Here is a 19,472-nt window from a genome sequence, read left to right on the forward strand (position 1 = left end):
GAATGTTTGATTAAGGAGTAACTCGATAAGATTGTGCTTATTGAGTTCTACTCTCAATATCAACAAATACTGGAGGTTCCTACTGTACATCTGTGTTCTCTGACCCTAGAATAAGCCAAAACCATCTACGGCCTACGTTAGTCTTAGTGATAAGACACTTCCTAAGCCTAAAATGCCTTCTGAGGACCACTGGGCAGTGTCTCCACATGCTCTGACTGCAGGTGGTGGCCCCTGGTTTGCATTTCTTACTGTCATAGATTCAAGCTACACCCCTGTGATTATTCAACCCAGGCCTCCTCCTTGCTCCAATTTTGAGAACACTCACTAATCCCAGAATACGCCTCACGTGAATGACACAGGACGCTTTCTGCCCTGCCCACCCCAGATGCAGCTGTAACAGCAGCAGAAATTTTGTGAACAGATCAACAAAATGCTTACATTTGGAGAGGATGCGCTTTCTCAAAAAGAAATAACGGCTGAAGTTGGTAAACTACACCACAGAGATGGGAATAAATTTAGCCTCTCTGAAACCAACATCAATTGAGACTACATCAAACATACATTTTTTTCACCCATTCACAGAGGGTTTTTAAATGTCTTCACACCTCTTGTTCCATATGAACATATGGACCAGCCATTTTATTCTTTTTCTCAAATCTGCCAGTGTGAACAGAATCAGTAACACACAGTAAGGCATAGGATCTGTGGGAAATTTCGTATTAGATGAATAGTTTCAGGCTTAGCTGTAACCCTTCAGCATACATAGCTGTCTTTCAAATCATGTGTTTAGCTATAACTATACATTCTTAGAGTTAGAAAGAACGTTAGTAACCATCTGTTCAACACCCTCATTGTACAGAGGTGTAAACTGAATCCCAGAGAGGCAAAAACAACTTTCCCAGCAGCTGGCTAATAATAAAACTAGTAAATAGTAAAGCAAGTAAAAGACTAAAACTACCTGGTTGCAGGACCTGGATAATACTTCCAGGCGTATCTATATAGAGGAAGGCATGCATGTACTCACATAAGTCCTTACGCGCATGTACACATATGGATCCACATCACAGTCAACATCTCAATCATTTCTGTCAAAACCATGTTTTCTGTCTGGTTTCGTCCTAATTACTGATATGACCAATACTGGGCTGCTTTTCTGCTACTAATTGGTGTGTGCATGCTTTTGGTTTGGATTCCCCCAAAAGCAGAGCCTGAAAGAAGGACTGGAAACAGTTTATTTGGAAGATAATTCCAGGAAGTAGGAGTGAGAAGGAGAAGGTAGAAGAGGGTACTGTGGGCAACGGGGCTTCGGTCTTGCTGGGGACCTCAAAGGAACCACGTAGAATGTGCCTAGGTGTTCTCCTTCTAAATGGCAGGCCCTGAGACCTTTATCTACTGATTCTCATGCCCCATTGTGTGAGGACTGCACTGAAGAAGAGAGTTAGTTTCTCAGAGTTCCCCTTGCTTGTGACTTCAGAGAAAGGCTTGAGAAACAAAAATACAGAACAGGGACAGTCAACCCAGCTGTGGTTGAAAGCAGAAATGGGCGAGGGGATTGGGAGATTGGGATTGACATATATACACTAATATGTATGAAATGGATAACTAATAAGAACTTGCTGTATAAAAAAATAAAAACAAAACAAAACAAACAAAAAAAAGAAATGGGCGAGGGGGTGCTGCACCAAGAACAACTGATACACAGTTCAAGGCACAATAACCACTTTTAATACTTCATATATTTCTATCTAATTTAAACAACACAGTTGTATGTATTAGCCTCAGAGGTGGCTGGTTCACTGCCTTAACATGAAATGAAAGGGACTACAGCATGCCTTGTGTCCAGCGTACAGCTTGAAATTAGAGACTGGGTCTCTCTCTCCTTTCTGGCCAGTAGGCAGCATCTGTTCATTTGACATATGTTTATTTATTTAGTGAATGGCACTATATACTAGGCATTTTGAAGATACTGGGCATACAGCAGTGAACTAAAAAGACAGAAATGCCTGCCTTAACAAAGCTTCAGTATGGTCAGGAAAGACATTTTGCATAAAGACAAAACTTATAGTTGTTCATATATTGATAAGAACGCTGAAGAAAAATAAAATAAGAAGAGGGGTATAAAATGTTGGTGAAAAGAATTATTGCTATTTTATTTTATTTATTTACTGTGGTCAGTAAAAGCCTTACCAATTCGGTGGCATTTGAGCACAGACCCAAAGAAGGCTAGAGGGCAACTGATGGGAACACACAGGGCAACAACATTATTGGAAAAAGTCAGTAGAAAGATCCTAAGGTCTACTTACTTAGCACTGTGTCTAATAACAAATAAAAACTAAGCGCTTGAAACAGACTTTGCAACCTTGTGGGCTAGGAACAGCCTCTCCCCGGAAGACCACTTTGATTTGTTTCATACAGCCTTTTCATTTTTATTTTAAAATTAATTTGAGTTGGTTGGCAATGTTAAATAATTAGGAGATTTATTAATAAAAACTCAAAAAGCTGGGAGACCTGGCATATAGGACCAGAGCGGTGCACTGGTTGGTACTTTAATGGGACATGTTTGTTTCAGTTTTCTGCAGTCACCAGCCTTCCCTCTTGTCAGCAGGACTCACTATTCCTTTAAGACTGTTTCATTCACTTGTTAGCTTCCTTGCTCTTCCAGGTAGTTGGGTTATGTGTTCTTTGTTACTGTGTTCATCAGTAGTCTTTTCTGTTTTTTAATTACTGTCAGAGACTGAGTCTAGCTTCGGTAAGAGAGAAAATTTCCATTGTACCATAAATTACTAATCAATTCCTTAAATGATTAGCAGACCTTTCAAGGTGCATCCCTTGCAGGAGGAACCTGTTTATATATTTGGGTCTTCTATCTTATTTAGGGAAAAAGATCAGGAAAAAGCATATTTGAGATTCACTAATTATGACAAACATGATAGACATAAATTATTTTCCTTGCCAAAAACTCACCAAGAAATATATGACTAAGGAAGTATAGAAAAGGAAAATAATGAACAGTTAAAGAAATCTGTTCCAACTTCAGAGTGTCGAGTGCTATGTAAATTAATAAAATCAAGACAAATAGCAAGAAAACAAAAACATTAATTAAAGCTTGACTTTACTTACACTAAAGGAGGCATATGGTAAGGGAATATTAATGCCATGTAAACCAGTTCACAAAAGACTCACCAAAATATCAATATACTGATTTCCTACAAAAAACTAAGTGAATAAAAAAAGACACAGATACACATCTTGGGTGAAAATTCCGAGTTTTTCAAAACACCACTGAGGAGATTAATGGCTTCCTTGATTTTCAACCCTTTAATTTCTTATATCTACTCAGCACAGGGAGTTAAATAAACACATTGCTTTGGTCAAACACTGAGAAATCGATTCATTATGTTATGCTTTAGAGAATATGTATCTCCCAGAGTCAGGAGGAGTTAGAGCCAGACTATCTCAGTTGAGGACTTTGGGGAGGGTCAAGGGTCATGAAAAGACTGGAGAAAAGGAAATGAGGCACAGAGCCTGAGGCAATGGCTTGGGGAGGGGGCAGAGATAAAGCTCCTGACCAGATGAGGGAGAAAAGTAATAGTTCTAAAAGAGACAGCTAGATGCCAACATGTCCATGATCAGGGAATGGCGAGGATGCTATGAACCTAACTAAGGCAAGAGTTTAGGATTTGAAGGTAGGGCATTCTAAAGTTTGTAAGTGGATGGGGGTTTACATTTAGAAAAACGCAGGAAGAGTGAAAACCAAAATTTAAAGAGTACATTTGCAACCATTTACTGGATAAATCGACAAGACAGCCACAAGGCTGTATAGCGAGCTGGTAAAACTATGGAATCTGGAGTTAGTCAGCTTTGGGTTGGAACCATATTTTCTCTACCACCTCCTGGCTTGGTGACCTTGGGTGAGTTTCTTAACTTCTTAATGCTTCAGTAATAATAATAATAATAGCGACACAAGTAAAAATAAAGAGTAAATACTTCCTAGTGATCATGAGACAATGAAATAAAAGTACACGGAGTGCTTAGCACAGTGCCTGGCATGAGTGAGGGATCCATACGTGTAAGCACTACCGTTACTACCTTTAATTACTCAACAATTGCACATAATCTGCCGTATCAAGCTGTCGGTCAATATAACTATAGAACGCCGCTAATAAGAGTTCTGTGTCTGTCTTGCTTAGGAGTATATTCACAGATATTAACACAGAGCTGTCTCCTTGTAAAATACTCAATAACATTATTTGAATGAATGCATGAATCAAGGTCATGATGATCCAAAAGTCATTTTTTGTTTTACGTTGTAAAAACACAGATATATTCGAGGTGTCCCTCTTGGACTTGACACACTGAATAACAAAACAGGCAAACTAGACTCATTTCAAAAAGACCTGGAAAGACACCCACCATCCCAACCTGGAAACCAACTCTCAGTGCATGCTGGACTTAGGCAGCGTCAACAATGAGTTATGTATGTCAGCTGGTAGGCTCCTATCTTCCAGAAAACCAAGAAAGTAATAAATAGCATGTCTGAACTTTTTAAAGCCCTTGTCTAGCGGGTGACCATGAGAGTATGGTAAAAGCCTTGTGTCTAGGCTTTCCGGCTCCTGCTAAGCTATAGGTGTATTGCCGTGAAAAAGAAAGTATCGAATGATGGAGTGATACCAACAAAGATATTGAAAGAGTCACCCAGATAAACTTCCATGCAATGACATCAAAGGAGGCAATACTCTATATTATCAGGTTTATTGGCCAATATCTCTGTGCAACTCAGCACTGGAAGGAGCAAAAACAACAACTTTCAAACTAAATAACGGCTCAAACAACTGTGAGGACCACACAGACAGGTGAAACATCAGTGTCTAGCTCTGGATACAACACCATGGAAAGAGGCGCTAAAAGACTATCAGGAGAGAGTATTCAGAAGTGTCAGCAAAGGCGAGTCATAGTAGCGCGCACTCTTACCATTTTATCATCGCCATCTAAAGTGAAGGCCCGCTTTTGAATTAGTGTGAAATACAGTGGCATTTTTAAATCAAAAAGTTCTAAAATGACACTCTACCTGCAAGGCACAACATGAATGACTGCAGCACCAGCAGTTCCCATGGCAACCTCATCTTCAGTTTCTGAGGTCAAAGGAGTTTCAAGTCCAATAACAAGTGAATAAAATAGCTGTTTCTTTTAAGTTGTATTCAACCTTTAATCTGTGGGAGAGAAGAGACAATATAATGAGATTTGGGAATACTTCTCCTTGTGCGCTCTGAAAATTTATCCTTACTTGAGTACAAATAAAAATGCTTCTGGAAAGCTACTCTTGAAGAAGAGAAAGCATGTTAAATTTTGAATTGAAGCAAACACGGCTCCTTTCCTTCTTCCCAATAATACTTGGGCAGAGACTGAAGCTGGTAGGTCCCTGTGGCTACTGAGCCCAGGTAAGAACAGCTTCTGATCAGATGTGAACCAACCCTTTCCAGTCCCTTAGTTTCCAGGCCCCATTCTTATTTATTTTCCAATTAATAATACACCCAAAATAGTGAATACAGAAGAAATTCCACTGAACAAAACAGGGCTAGCATTGGTGGACTTTAAAGATAAATTCTGAAGTCTTAGAATGGAGTTACATGTGTGAAAAATTATAACTACCCCATCAACTCAAACATTTTTTTCCCCCAATGCTCCATGTTTCATCCCCAAAATGCAACAGAAATACGCAGCTCCAGTGCCTACAGAGAAAAATCCTACTAAGTATGAGTAGCTGTCTACTAGGTTCTTTTGGACAAATCTAGAGCATGAGTAAGAACAGTCATTCTTCCGTTAGCCAGGAATCTTAAAACAGGAGAACTCCGTGGTGAAGAGAGGCTGCTTGTTCTGTGTACGATGTACAAAGCAGGTAGGTGGATGGGTGAAGCAGGCAGCATTCATGGGCCCTTGGGAGGGCAAGGGTACATCCTGTCTGAAGGGGCAGGTACCCCCCCCCAGCTCATGCTGATGGCTAACATGTGGGGCACAGACCTAGGGTTGCAGAAGCACTTACAACTTTTCAAAGAAAAGTTGAAAACATTATTGTATTTTGAAAATCTCCCAAGTTTTAAATGTTGGAAACCACTTCAAAAGATTCTTTTAAAACATCGAGGGAGCCAAACACCACCAAATTGCCTTCAGGTACCACAGTTTTGCAACATGACCTCGGTAAAACAGAACTCACACTGTGCTTGGCTTGCTCTCATCCACTCATCCCTTCTCCCATCCATCCTATGAGCCAGACGTGGATTTATGCATCTATGGAGTGCCTTTCGCTTGCCAGACACTAGTGAAGCACGGGACCTGCCAAAATGGAGATCCCAGCCGTATGCAGCCGTAAGACTCTCCTACTCCAGGGGGGTCAGTTACCTGCAGTTTCATAAAACTGCAACACAACATGCCATTTTGAAGGAAGGAGGACGGTTTCCGGACTTCATAAAGGAGATGAGCTCCTACTGGTGTTTCAAAGATGAGAATGATGCTTCTTCCTATTCATCATTTAACCAAATAAGGGAGAAATCTAGGAAAGCAGAAGACACACTCTGTTTACAGCTAGGGCGGTAACCAGTTGCCAGGTCCTGGTTACCCCACCCCGTCTCTCTCTCCCAAGGTTGTTTCAAAAGAAACGTCCTGGTTAAGTACATGAAACCTCTTTGAAAACCACACAGCACCATACGAATGCTAGATATGATTATTATTGTAGCCCTGATATTTTTTAAGCTGATGATAACCTGGGTCTTCTCCTCTCACTGCCACTTACCAGAGCGAACACAGGTTTACATGAGAACATGGATCAACATGGACTAACATGAGCTCCTCAATCAAGGGCTCTTAGCATTAATTGATGCCACGTGGTCACTCAGAAGCCTTTATATTTACCATGAAGCGAACAGAAAGTGAAGAACCATCATTAGAGAACTCGTCTTTCTTTTGCGTCCTTAAATAGCTCAGTTTCTGATAAAGCCAGACTAGATATGTTGTGAAGACAAAAGGGACTCTTAACTTCTGATGTGCTGATGTGGGTGAAAAGTGGGCCGTGTCTCTAACTGGATATGTTCAGATACTCTTCTGACATGCACGGTAATTAGGCCATTTTAGATAAACAGGATGTGCTGATCAATGAAAACTATTAATGTCTTTAGCAAATGATCAGGGTATTAATAATTAATTTTGCGACGGAAATGTCATCTCAGACCAGAGGATTGATCTACGTTGTTAAGCAGTTTCTTGAAGCAATTAAAATTAGCTTAGAAAATGTATCCAATTACACCGTGAAGATTTAATTCAAGATAGGATGCTATTTACAGTGTGTGCTCTGTTAAGAGCTGTAGATTTTTAAGGATGAAGGATTTCAAGAACCCGACTGGCGTTTATTTACATCCAGGTAGGTAAGGCTCACCTTCACTAATCAGAAGTAATGGGGTCGTTGATGGTAATTCGTCTGGTGGGCAGTCCTAACCAGAGCACAGGGTTTTCTGAAGGGAGCTGAAGATTGATGAATCTCATGTGGGTCTGTGGTGCAGGATACAAAGTTTCATAATTTCCGTTTTTCTGCCAGAACCAGAAAGCAAGCTGTGGGATGAGGTGAGAGTTGTGGCAGTAATAGATCTCCCCTGCAGCCTGGAGCTCTCTCTGGTTTACCCTAAGGTGGCTGTAGGAAAAGGTAGTGTATTCAGCACTAACTGTGGGACCTTGACCAAGAATTAGACTCGTGAATCCTGGGGAGGGGGCCACACAATGAAACAGGACTGGGTTGCTTTCTCTGGCTGAGCCAGAAGGATATGAATAATTGAGAACCCCACAGTTTATCTGTACACATTGCTCCACACAGCCAAACTCCTCCAGCCTCCAACACTTCAAACAATTCTTATATAGCAAGAGTCATGCTAAAGAACTCAGTCTAAAGTGTGTAAGACAAATCATGACTCAGTTCTTCCTTAAACATCTTGGTTTCCAAGAACCTACATGCAGGGTCTCATCATATAATGACTGCTTTTAGCACTTTGCTAAATTAAAATTCTGCTGGTATCCAAATGCTCTAATTCAGCTCAGCAAAGAAGCAGGTGTGCTTACTGGGGGCAGGGACAATGCTAGGGGTGGAGGTGCAGAGGTGATGGAGGTAAGAGCCCTATCCTCAAGGAGCTCACTGTTTACTTGGCAAGAAAGGCGATTAAACCAGGCATTATATTTCAGTGGGATTAACATAGTAAATCTATTAAGGACAAGGTGCTGAGGATGCTAAAGGAACGTCACCTAACTGAGCCAGGGGGTGGGGTAAGGCAGGGGCTTCAAGAATGCTCTCCAAAGGGGCTAACAGTTCGAACTGTGTCTTAAAGGATAAGTAAGAGGGAGAAAGGAAATTCTAAGCTGAGTGGCAAGGGCAACTGACAGACATGAGAATTTAGAGAATCTTCAAGTTACTGCAACACAAGAAAATGGAAGGAACACAATGGGCGGACTCACACCTGTGCTCTAATCTTGGCCCTACATTCTCCAGCTGTGTGGCTCATCTGTAAAATAACAAGAATACCCATCATCCAGGCTTATTGTAAGGATTAGTGAGAGGGTACGGAAGGCACCAAGGTCAGGGCCTTGACACTTAGTAGCCACCCTTGCTAAACATAGTACAGCACTGCCTAAGCCAGGTACCTGATCCCCGAACAGCCTTGAATGTATATTAAAGAGTTTGGACCTGAATCTGAAGACTAGGAGATGGTGGAAATGACTTTAAACAGGGAGAAGTTCTGAATAAACTTGGTTTCCCTGTATGGGGATCTGCTTTACATGCAGTCCCCAGAAACAGAGAATATCTACTTTCCCCATTGCTTGTCTCTTCTGCTCAACAGGTGAAATCTAATTACGAAGTATACTTCCAATATTCAACACAGTTTTCAAAACCTCATGGCAGTAAGACAGAGTGGGAAAACACTGGATTTGGAATCAAGTGAATTGAGTTCTTTCTTCCTGGTTTTGCCACGAGTTATCAATTTTGGGGAAGCCACAACCTTTGTAAACATATTTGCTTATCTATAGTTTGGGACTCATACCATGAGCCCTATCTTTCTCACACGTGGTTGTAAGATTTAACTGACCTATGTTTTGAAAGTGAATATCAATTATTCTTATTGTGTAGATTCTAATTCAAATCCCCTCCGAGATTTTAAACTTTACAAAGGTAGTAATATTTGTTTTTTCATAGGTATTTAAGAGGCTCATGGAGAATTACATGGCACAGAGCAGGCAGTCAATAAATAGTATGTAAATGAAAGAATAAATTTAACATCTTTCATGGATCTACTATGTACATTTACATTCCCTTCTTATTTAACCTTCATCACAACCCTGGAGGTCAGGTATCACTAATCCTCTTTAAACTTATAATCTTGGAAATTAGATTATGAATGGAACTTGTTCAAGGTCAAACATCTAGAAATCATCAGAGCCAGTATTCAAATCTAGGTCTTCATACTTCAAATACTGGGCTCTTCTCTACCACAGCAACAGAAATGTAAATAAAGCAATGTGTCTTTAAAGGGGAGACATAAAGTTCTGGTGGTAACCCTCCTAACTCTGCTTTTCATGTTGCCCTTCTGCAGAATAGAAACCAGATACCAGGGAGCAGAGATACAGAATCTGCATAATATTCATAATGCAAAGTAGAGCATGGGTTTCAGAGCTGAGCCCTTGTCCGAAGAGTGCATTTCACTAGTGTGAATTCAGAACTGCTTGTGAGAGCACAGCTGGGAATGCTTCTTTCCCTCTAAACGTAAGAACAACAGGAACATTTGTTTTCTTCCTAATTATTATTTAGGATGCAGCCATTCTTAAGGCAAGAATTTTAAAAAGGATCATCCACAATTCCCAGTGTAGAGTTGAGCATTTTCTAACTCTACAATTAACTAATAAGCGGTGCAGTCAATCATAATGGCAAGGAAGCGGTGAGCAGAACTGAAAGCAGGAGACACATTCAGCTTCCTCAGAAAGCAACCTGTCAATCATTTCAAGGGAAAATGGCATACAGTCAAATCTTAATATTTAGTCAGTCAACAGATATTTATTGAGTGCTCATTATTCAAATGGTAATATGCAGAATGCAAAGAGTCAAGGTCAAGGCCTCTGCCCACAAAAGGATGACAACTCAGCTGGGTAGAAAAGATTACTGACTATATAACTTAGTTTATATGGCAACTTAGGGGTACAAATAATCTATACTTTCTATCCTTATGGTATCTGATCTACAGGTTCCTCTTGGATAATGAAAATTCATAGCAATCAAATTAGCTTAATAGATTTTCTCCTTGTACCAGCTTTTTATTCTATCTTCTACAAGAAACATATTTCCATGTCTATTTCCTTGAGGTCTTCCCTACTTCAGTGGAGACTGAAATAAGTAGTCTGCCAGGAATGTGAAAAAATGTGTGTTGCTTGGTTTCTCTTTGGATTGCTTGTCCCAAGCATCTGAAAGTATTAAGAGGAAAGTATTAAGTATAAAGAAGATATAAAAGGGACTGGATAATACACTGGGAAAACTGCACTTATTAACCAACAGGTAGGCATGCATGAGATGGAATTCCTTATGTAGATGGCACCCAGCTACTCAGTGGCTGATTGGGACTCTATTTCCATCATAAGATCACATTACAGAGGACTTTGAGGACAGAGGGTCAGCTAAATGGAGACAATTATCCCCATTTTTAAAGGCCTTCTAGGCAAAATGGTGTCTGTCACTTGTGGCAATTCTAACCAGAAATATGATGATTACATTAAGACACACTCTGGCATAAAAGCCAGCTAGCCAACATCTTATCAACTCGGTCACTGAAGGATATCTTTTAGACATTCTGAGAGACAAAAGAATTCTACACACTATTTATGAAAAGTCCCATATTAAAGTTTCTTAGAATATATATGCACTACCACTTTCTAAACAAATATTCTCCTTATAAAATCTTACTCTCCTTTGATGTTAGACCTTTACACTTTGCTACTCAGGAGACCATCTTAAAAACAAGAACTGAAGTCATTGCAATAATCAAAGTGTGTTATTTCAAAAGATCACTGGATTGAGATTCAGGACAACTGGGTTCGTAGCTCAGTGCTGTTATTTAGTCGCTGGGCAAGTTTTTTCACCAATAAAAGTGGTCTGGATCAGACTGTTTCTAAAAATCGTTTAAGTCCTGTTGCATCATTACATCAGAAAGACGGTGCATATTCAAAAGATTTAATTCAATAAATGAATGGTGGTCACTCTGCCTTTGTCATCACCAATTAGACATCTCACAATTTCTCAGATGACATCATCTTCTCATGCGTCAAAGTTGTCTGACACTGCTTTTAAGCTCTATGTATGGTGCCGTTACTGCAATGTAATCCCAGGCCACAAATACATATTCACCATTCATAGTCTCCACCAGGTAATCACTTACTGTACTACTTTCTAAAGCTGTATTTAATTTTTACTTTTATTAAAGTAATACATAAACATAGCTTAAATACCTACTCCTACTCCCCTCAGAGAACTGCTTCCCAAGGAAAATAGGCTGCCTTTCTGATATGTATCGCAATCTTCACCAAAAAAATGCTTATACTACTGTATCTTGATTTGGGGTTCTTATTAGTTTCTTTTATGGATGACAATAATTCAGCTTTCTCATGTAATCACTCCCAATGACAGACACACATACACAACACACACACAAACGCCTGGTTCCACTGTTGTCCAAATTTAGTTACATTATTTAATTTGGTTAATAATTTTTCAACTGAGTCCCAGAGTAAACTGCTTATGCTTCCTTTCCGTAATAGTTGGGTTTTTTAACACTTAATAATTTCCTCTTTATTTGCTTAGGTTTCTAGGTATATATTACAGATTCATTCTAAACATTCTACCATATCTAATGCTTTCATTATGTTCAAACACACCTTGTAGCCCATCAGCTTTAATAAATACTTATTTAGGACATGTAGATACTGAACACTTTTACATTTCAGTTGAAAAACAAACAGATATGGTTCGTGTTCTAGCATCCTTTAGATGAAAACAGAAAAGCCTTGCATTCAAATATATAATTAAATATATTATGCTATTCATATATGAAACTTACATATTTGTGAGTTTCCAATACAACAGATGTAATTAAAAAGCAACATAAAAGGATATGTGATCAAACTATTAAACAGCGTTGGAGGCAATGTAATGGTAGAATGTAATATGAAATAACTGAGGAGATGATAAATAATAGATATCCTTTATGAAGCACTTATTATGTAGTAGTCTCTTATTAAGTATTAACACATATAATCTTTAAAACAACACTTTAAGTAGACAACAATATCATTTTAAAGGTTAAGTACTTTGTCTTTAGTTAGAGCTGAGAAGTAACGGAGATAGGACATAAACTCTGAATATTTTCCCCAGAAGTTTACTGAAGTATATTTTACATACACTGATAGGCATTCTTTTTAGTGTAAAGTTTAATGAGATTTCAAAAATTTATGTAGTCATATCACTACTATACCACCAAGATGTAGAATATTTCCATCACCCTAGAAAGCAACCCTAAAAGTTTAACTTCAGAGTATAGATGTTTATCCATTCTCCTAAAATTCTCCCAAATAGTTATAACACAGGCTTATTAACTGTCACATAAGATACATGTTTTTTTCTTCCTCTTATTTAGATTGCTTCTCTGATACTTCATCCTCCCTTTAGAATATCATTCCCATATTAGTATACTCTCAGTACAACAGAAGTGAGAACAAAAGTAGATCATAGCAGAAGACAGGAAAAGACACGGCACCTCCATGGCCCCTTCCCAGGGAAAGCAATGCTAATTGAGCATGGCACCTTCTCCCACTTAGCCCAAGGGCAGTCCCAGAATCTTTTCCAGGTAGCATTTCAAGCAGGCACAACAAAATCAATACGGTTTGTAAGTAACATAAAAACTTCTTTGCCTTCCCTATGGTGGTTGCAAACATCAGCTTTAGAATCACACAAGCCAGCTTTAAGTCCCAGCTCTACCATTTAGTTGTTGACCTCGGGCAAGTCATTTAACCTAGGTTAGCCTTACTTTTCTCTTCAGCAAAGTGACAGCGATGATTCAGGGTTGTTGAAAGGAATATAAGAGAAAATCTCTTTAGTTGGATTCTGCTAAAAAAGTTGAGCATGGCTTTGAGAAGGTAAACTTGCTGGGAAAAGAAGATGGACAAGCAGTGGAAGCACCTGGCTTCAGGAGACACATGGATGCAGGAAGCTCACTGTGACAAAGGGGAAAAACCCATGACCCATTGCATTCCCTCCTGAGCATCAGAGCAGAGTGTGTGGAGGAACTGGGGAATTTGGGGGTGGGGGGAAATGACATTTCCCAGAGACGCCAGTCTTAGTCTTGCTTTCTGGGTAATGGGAAGTAAACTTTGCAAACTTTCTTAAGGCTGCTGCCAACAGAGCAGGAAGGAAGCGTTCTCAGCAATCATCTCACGTTTGTTTTCCTTCTGCCCACTGGTGTGCTGCAGAGTGCCAATTCTGCTAAACTCCCAAATAAATCACTGGTAATGAAGCATGTCGCACATACAGACAGCAACAGGCATTTTTTAATCACCTAAACCAAAGAAGAGCTAAAGGTAAGCACAAAACACTCTAATACCTACTATATTAGGTGTCAGATGTAAAGTGGAAAGAACCGTGTGACTTTCAGAGCTTTTACTTGGATGCACTTAGTGGGGAAGTAAAGCTACCAGTATATTCATCACTACGCACAGCTTGCTGACTGCTTGGACAGCCAAATCAGATAGGTGGTAGCCTAAAACAGAGTCTGTATCTACTTAATCAGAAGTAGAAGTAAGACTGCAAACATAAATGCACAAATTATGACAGGCTACAAAAATAAACAGGCTAAAATCACTGATCCTCTGTACTTCACTCACAAATTAACTAAATTTCTACTAATTGACATGCCACATGACACAGAAATGAATAAGACACACATAGTCTGCCCTCATGGAGCTTATTTTATTCTACTGGCGGTGTAAATAACACAGGGCTCTAGGGGGGCTTGGAACAGTGGACAACCAGGAAAGTGTGTAAGAATCAAGAGTGTATATGACCTTTGGAAACAGACCTATGTTCAAATCTTGGTTTTCTATATCCAATGCCTGAAATGTTTTGGAAAAGTTATTTGGATGCTCCAATTCTTTGTCTATAAGATCGAGACTGCCATCTACATCAGAAGTGCATAGGGAAGTATGTGAGCTAATGCATGTAAAATGGTTAGCACTGTAAGACAGTCTTAACATGGACTTTGTCTTACCTAGGGGAAGCTTAGAAGTCTAAGTGGAGTGTGGGACATGAAACTACCCTACTCTTTAGTGAAGTGGTAAAACAGGATTTATATTCATAGCCTGCCATCTCACGAAATGGTAGACAAATTGTACATTCTAGATCCTGTGCTATTATTTATAGAAATAAATATACTGGAACATTATCTAAATAAAATTTGATGAATAAACACAGTATGTTAGACCCTTGATGTCATAGTAGACAAAGTCCTGTCGACATGGAGTTTGCATTCTAGTGCACTTTCCAGTTTATTTGCCCATGGAACTCATTTTCATGAAGAAAAAGCTAAATTCCTATAGGCACACCTCACCATCGTTGTCATTTGGTCTAGGACTGCATGCAGATGATAGGACGTTTCCAGATCATCTGACAAACTCTTCTGAACTCTTCTTTGATATCGAATAGTTTTCCAGAAATCCACTGCGTATTATACAAAACTATTTAAGCAAGGGCTTGCCTCCATTTCCTTGTTTTATTTATTTATTTTTTGCACCCTGATCTGTATCTCAGGCATGAAAGATGATAGAGAGAGAAAACGACAAGCTTTTTTCTTGAGTACATACTATGTCTGTTAGTAACCAAAGATTTTACATGAACTATGTAATCCTCACAGTAACTTGAGGAGGTAGGTATATCATTATTCCCATTTGTCAGAGAAGAAAGTGAGGCTTGGAGAGGCAAGTGAGTCAGTTACTTCTTTGGTATTCCTTCCACTGCTTTCTCCTAGACCTCTAAGTGGCTAACTTCTTCTCAGCATATTGTATCAAGGCCGATAGCAGTGATATTCCAAAAGAAAAATAGAGGAGACAGCTGGTAAACCTGTGTGTGAAGGATGCCTTTCTCTGCATTGGTGGGGATATTTCATCATCAGATACAAACTAATGAGACTGAATTATTGCATATGGATCCAGAATCATTAGCATGCCAAGGGACACTTTCCTGCCTTATAAGAACAGCAGAAATTGCAAATGTGACAGTTTAAAAAAAGGTTTTTATAGCCCTTATCAATGCATGGTTATTCATCGGTTAGTTTAATAGCCAAAATAGGTAGAAAGTGATCAATGTGCTCTTTGTTTAATCAGGCTGACTTAGGCCAAATTGAGCAAACATTAGATGGTTCTCAGGGAACGAGATTTCAGGCCTGGCCTGTCACATATAGAGCAGATGTCCCTGTAGTTCTGGGTGTGAGATGAGCACATGCTGCCAATCTACTTTAACCATTCTACTTATGTTCTTATTTAAAATGTGATAGAGTGATCATTTCCAGTTATGAAGTGGCTTTTATCTGAGAATCTCTAAAGGACAGTGTATTAAGTCTACACTGTTTGGGATGAGCGTTAGCTTCCAGTATTGTAATTTTTAGGCAGGGAAACTGAGGTATAAAAGAGTATAGTGAGTATACAATACTTAGTAAATTAAGAATAAAAACATGCGTCTTTGTCTAAAGCTAAGACTCGGAGGAAAAGAATAATCTGACATGAGGAAACTTAGCCAACGCCCTCTTAACCAAGTGATCAAGGCTGACATCACCAGTGCCAATTCATATTGGCCTCAAGCCCCCTCTGCCATGGAGCAGTGAGGGGGACACAGTATTCGTGTGTGGTCTCCTTGCAAACAATGCCTAAACTCAGTGTGATCATGAGAAAACATCAGACAGTTGAGTAAGGTGCTACAACATAACTGACCAGCGGTCTTCAAAAGTGTCAAGATCACCAAAGGAAAGACTAAGGAATTGTCATGAATTAAAGGACAGTACAAAGAAATGAATATTGCAAACAAGGTGGGATTTTGGATTAGATCTTGGAAGAGAAAGAGAACATTAGTAGAAAAACTGGTGAACTTTAAATAAGGCTTGCTGTTTCATTAACTGAGTGGTACCAATGTCACTTTCCTGCTTTTGATCACTATATTATGGCCATGTAAGATGTTAACACTAGGAAAACCAGCGTGAAAAGGAACTCTGTAGCCCTTTTTGTAACTTTCCTATAATTATTTCAAAATAAAGCTAATACTGTATCAACTATTTCCTAGCCTGAGAGTCAAAATTTGAAAACAAAATCCATTTTTGGTTTTTATAACAGTGGCTCTATCCTCCTTGAAAGATACGTGCACACATAATGCCAGTTTAGACGTTACATTTAGGCACGCCACATCATTTCTAGGGAAAGTTCACTGATCATGAAAGTGTGCTCACAGGAGACACATTGGTCAGAGGAAAAATGATGTAGGAAAAAAAAAAATGTCTGGATGCCCAGGCTGCAATCCATATTGACAATACTGACTTTCTTCCAATTTAATTGAAATTAGACTGCTGAATAGACAAGTTAAGGTATGAAGAAAAAAGTTTACTCTGCTTTTCTTAATGAAGAAAATATAAAGCCAGAATTCTTTACTTCTTGTATGCTAAAAACGCAACACCCAGGTTTTCCCTAAACTTTTTATTTAGTATCACTGTGAGCTCTTTGCAAGGACATGTGAGATCTATGTAAACAGAGAAAAGTATGAAGATGGGAATACTTGTAATACTATATCGTATTTTTTCATGACATCAAACTTCCTCCCTAAATTAGCAGTCTAGGTCTGCTGTTGGTAAAACAAAATGTAGCAATTCATTTACCTATAGAAACTAAGACATAGTTGAATTATCTATGAAAACATTTTTGAGAATATAATTCTAATAAGTGATAACTTCAACTCTGAAGCTATTTCAGAGATGTGGCAAACAACAAAAGAATGATCTAAATAGTTGTAGTTACTTAGGAAAATTCAATTCCATGACCTATGTTAAAGTGTATTCCTACACACAGTTCAAGTTTTTATATTATTGCCTCCCAGCCCTTCACTTACTACACCTCAGCCGCAAGTTTCAGGAAAGTATTTTCAAGTGTAGGAAGAAACTTGATGAAATATGTCCTCCTGGTACCTAAGTTTATATAACTGTAAATATATGTAAGTTCTCATCTGACCCTCGCTAGCATCACATTTCAGGCTCAGACTGTACCTCAAGTTACCTTAGAGAAGCTCTGCTAGAGGAAAACCAAAAACTACTTGGGAACCAGTAATCTTGAAGGATGAGAAAGAATAACCTGCATAAATACAATGAAATAGCCTTCCAAGTGTCTAGCTGAGTGCAAGAAGGCAGATATTTCCTAATCAAAGATGAATATTTTTGTATGACTTAAACTATGTTCCTAGCTCACAGTAAGCCCTCAAGTGGGGCGGTAGCAATGGTAGTGGAAATGCATCAGGTTGTAATGACAGACTTGTGTTACTTCAAAGCTCTGGCACCAATTCCGCCCAAGAGATGCTACTTTCTCCTGAGTTCACACAATTGAGGAATGAGTCTGGGAGCCATGATGAGCATGCTCAGAGAAACCAGGAAAATAATCAGAGAAGAAATGTATTGCTTCTGTTTTGTTGATATTAATGGGGACTCCAAGGAAGCCCCTCTTTGATCCAAATCCCCAAAACCTTAACCCATGGCTTCGTCCCACTACTTTTTAACACGTGATCCTCCATTACAACCACAGAACTCCACTCACCCTTCAGTTTGGACATTAGAAGTTGCATTTCTGAGCAATGTTAACTAGCCAGAATAAAATATAGAAACAGTATATAAGTCATATACATTATATATACATACATATGTGTGTATACATATCTGATTGTGAATATATATTATGATTGTGACATACATACTATATATATACACACGTGTATATATATAAACACACGGGATATCTCAGGCTCCAGTTTTCAACACAGAATAATTTGTTCTATACAAGAAAAGAGTTTAAAAAAAAAAAACCTTCACATCTTTGTAAGTGCTTCACTGTGCTAAGTGGACATATTTCACACATTGTTATTCAGTAAACACAACATTATGCCACATTCTAATTGAGAATAACTTCCAGAAATACCTCATGCATTTGTAAATGAACAGTGCAGGTGAACAAGGACAGGCAGGGTCTGCAATTATTCCTGTGTATATTTATATGCCCACCAGTTCTGTTGTCTTAAAACAGACTTAAGGGAAAGCTCTTCTAGGTTAATTGCTGTTGCTAAGGAAAAGGCCCAGGTTTGCCTTCACAGTTAAATCATTTCCTTCAGGTGCAACAATCAGGCTGGCCTTTTGGGATCAACCTTTGTCTAAAGACAAATGTGTAGTAAAGTCTCCTCTCATTTTTCTAAAAATACTTACTATTCACTCTTTAAAATTTCTCAATATCCCCAAATAAAGAGAGCTTAATATTTCTAATAGCAACCAGATAATTTCAGGAAAAAAATATTCTCTGGCTCTTGGTTTCTTAACATAACATAGAAGCTGAGCAGCATGTTACCTGTCTGAAGGAAGAATGTGAGTAATGGGTCATCAATGGCAGATTCCCCGGTAAAGCTATAGGTCAGCTTAAGAAAAGTCCCATATCTGAGCAGCCCAGATCCCTCTGGTCCATTCTCACATTTCAGCCACAGCTATGTTACCAGACTGTAAATACGATAGAGCCATATTCTCCAACTTTCCACTTACCTACAATACCTTTACAGAACCAGGAAAGACCTGTTTAATTCAAAATCCCACCCATCTCTGCAGCAGACATCTGTCTTAGAGCTATACTGCATGACAGCTGGATAGGTCTGGCCATCTTGCCTCCTTATCTCTGTTCCTGCTTCTTCCCCACTTCTCTGTAGCCAGCTTGAAATTTTTATGTAGATGAACTTCCTCTGAAAGTCTTCTCTGACCTCTTAATTATCATTTTACTTCTCATACGTGCTTTGACAACATTCAGAATTTCTCTTATTAGAGCAGTTATCATATAGTATTATAACTTTTGTCTGTATCCTCCTTTGTTATTACAAATGCCCAGAAAGGAGAAACAAGGTCTGTCTCATTCATCCATGTACTGAGAAAGTAAGCCCAAAGTAAATATATCTTGAATCAACTTAAACTGTAACGCATTTAATTACTTAGCAGAAGGCAGAGTAAGTCCAATAGCTCAAGTTGCCAGCAGGAAGTAATACAATTTGAACCTAAAAAAATAATAATCAGAAAATTACTCAGAACTAGTTAAGAAGGTTAGGACTTTACCCTGGCTACTTTTGTGGACAATAG

The 19,472-nt window shown here is 38.9% G+C and overlaps 1 protein-coding gene across 1 annotated transcript in view; it reads right to left on the reverse strand.

Moving 5' to 3' along the window:
* The window catches only part of CNTN4 (contactin 4), a 482,944-nt gene extending 477,774 nt beyond the window's left edge, over nucleotides 1–5,170 (reverse strand). The window contains exon 1 of the mRNA XM_024747094.1: nucleotides 5,069–5,170. Within this exon, the coding sequence (XP_024602862.1) occupies nucleotides 5,069–5,123 (55 nt within the window). The 5' untranslated portion in view covers nucleotides 5,124–5,170. The remainder of the gene's footprint in view (nucleotides 1–5,068) is intronic.
* Between the last annotated feature and the right edge of the window lie 14,302 nt (nucleotides 5,171–19,472).

The sequence above is a fragment of the Neophocaena asiaeorientalis genome, unplaced genomic scaffold, assembly GCF_003031525.2.
Source record: "Neophocaena asiaeorientalis asiaeorientalis breed wild unplaced genomic scaffold, Neophocaena_asiaeorientalis_V1.1 scaffold130, whole genome shotgun sequence".
Lineage (NCBI taxonomy): Eukaryota > Metazoa > Chordata > Mammalia > Artiodactyla > Phocoenidae > Neophocaena > Neophocaena asiaeorientalis.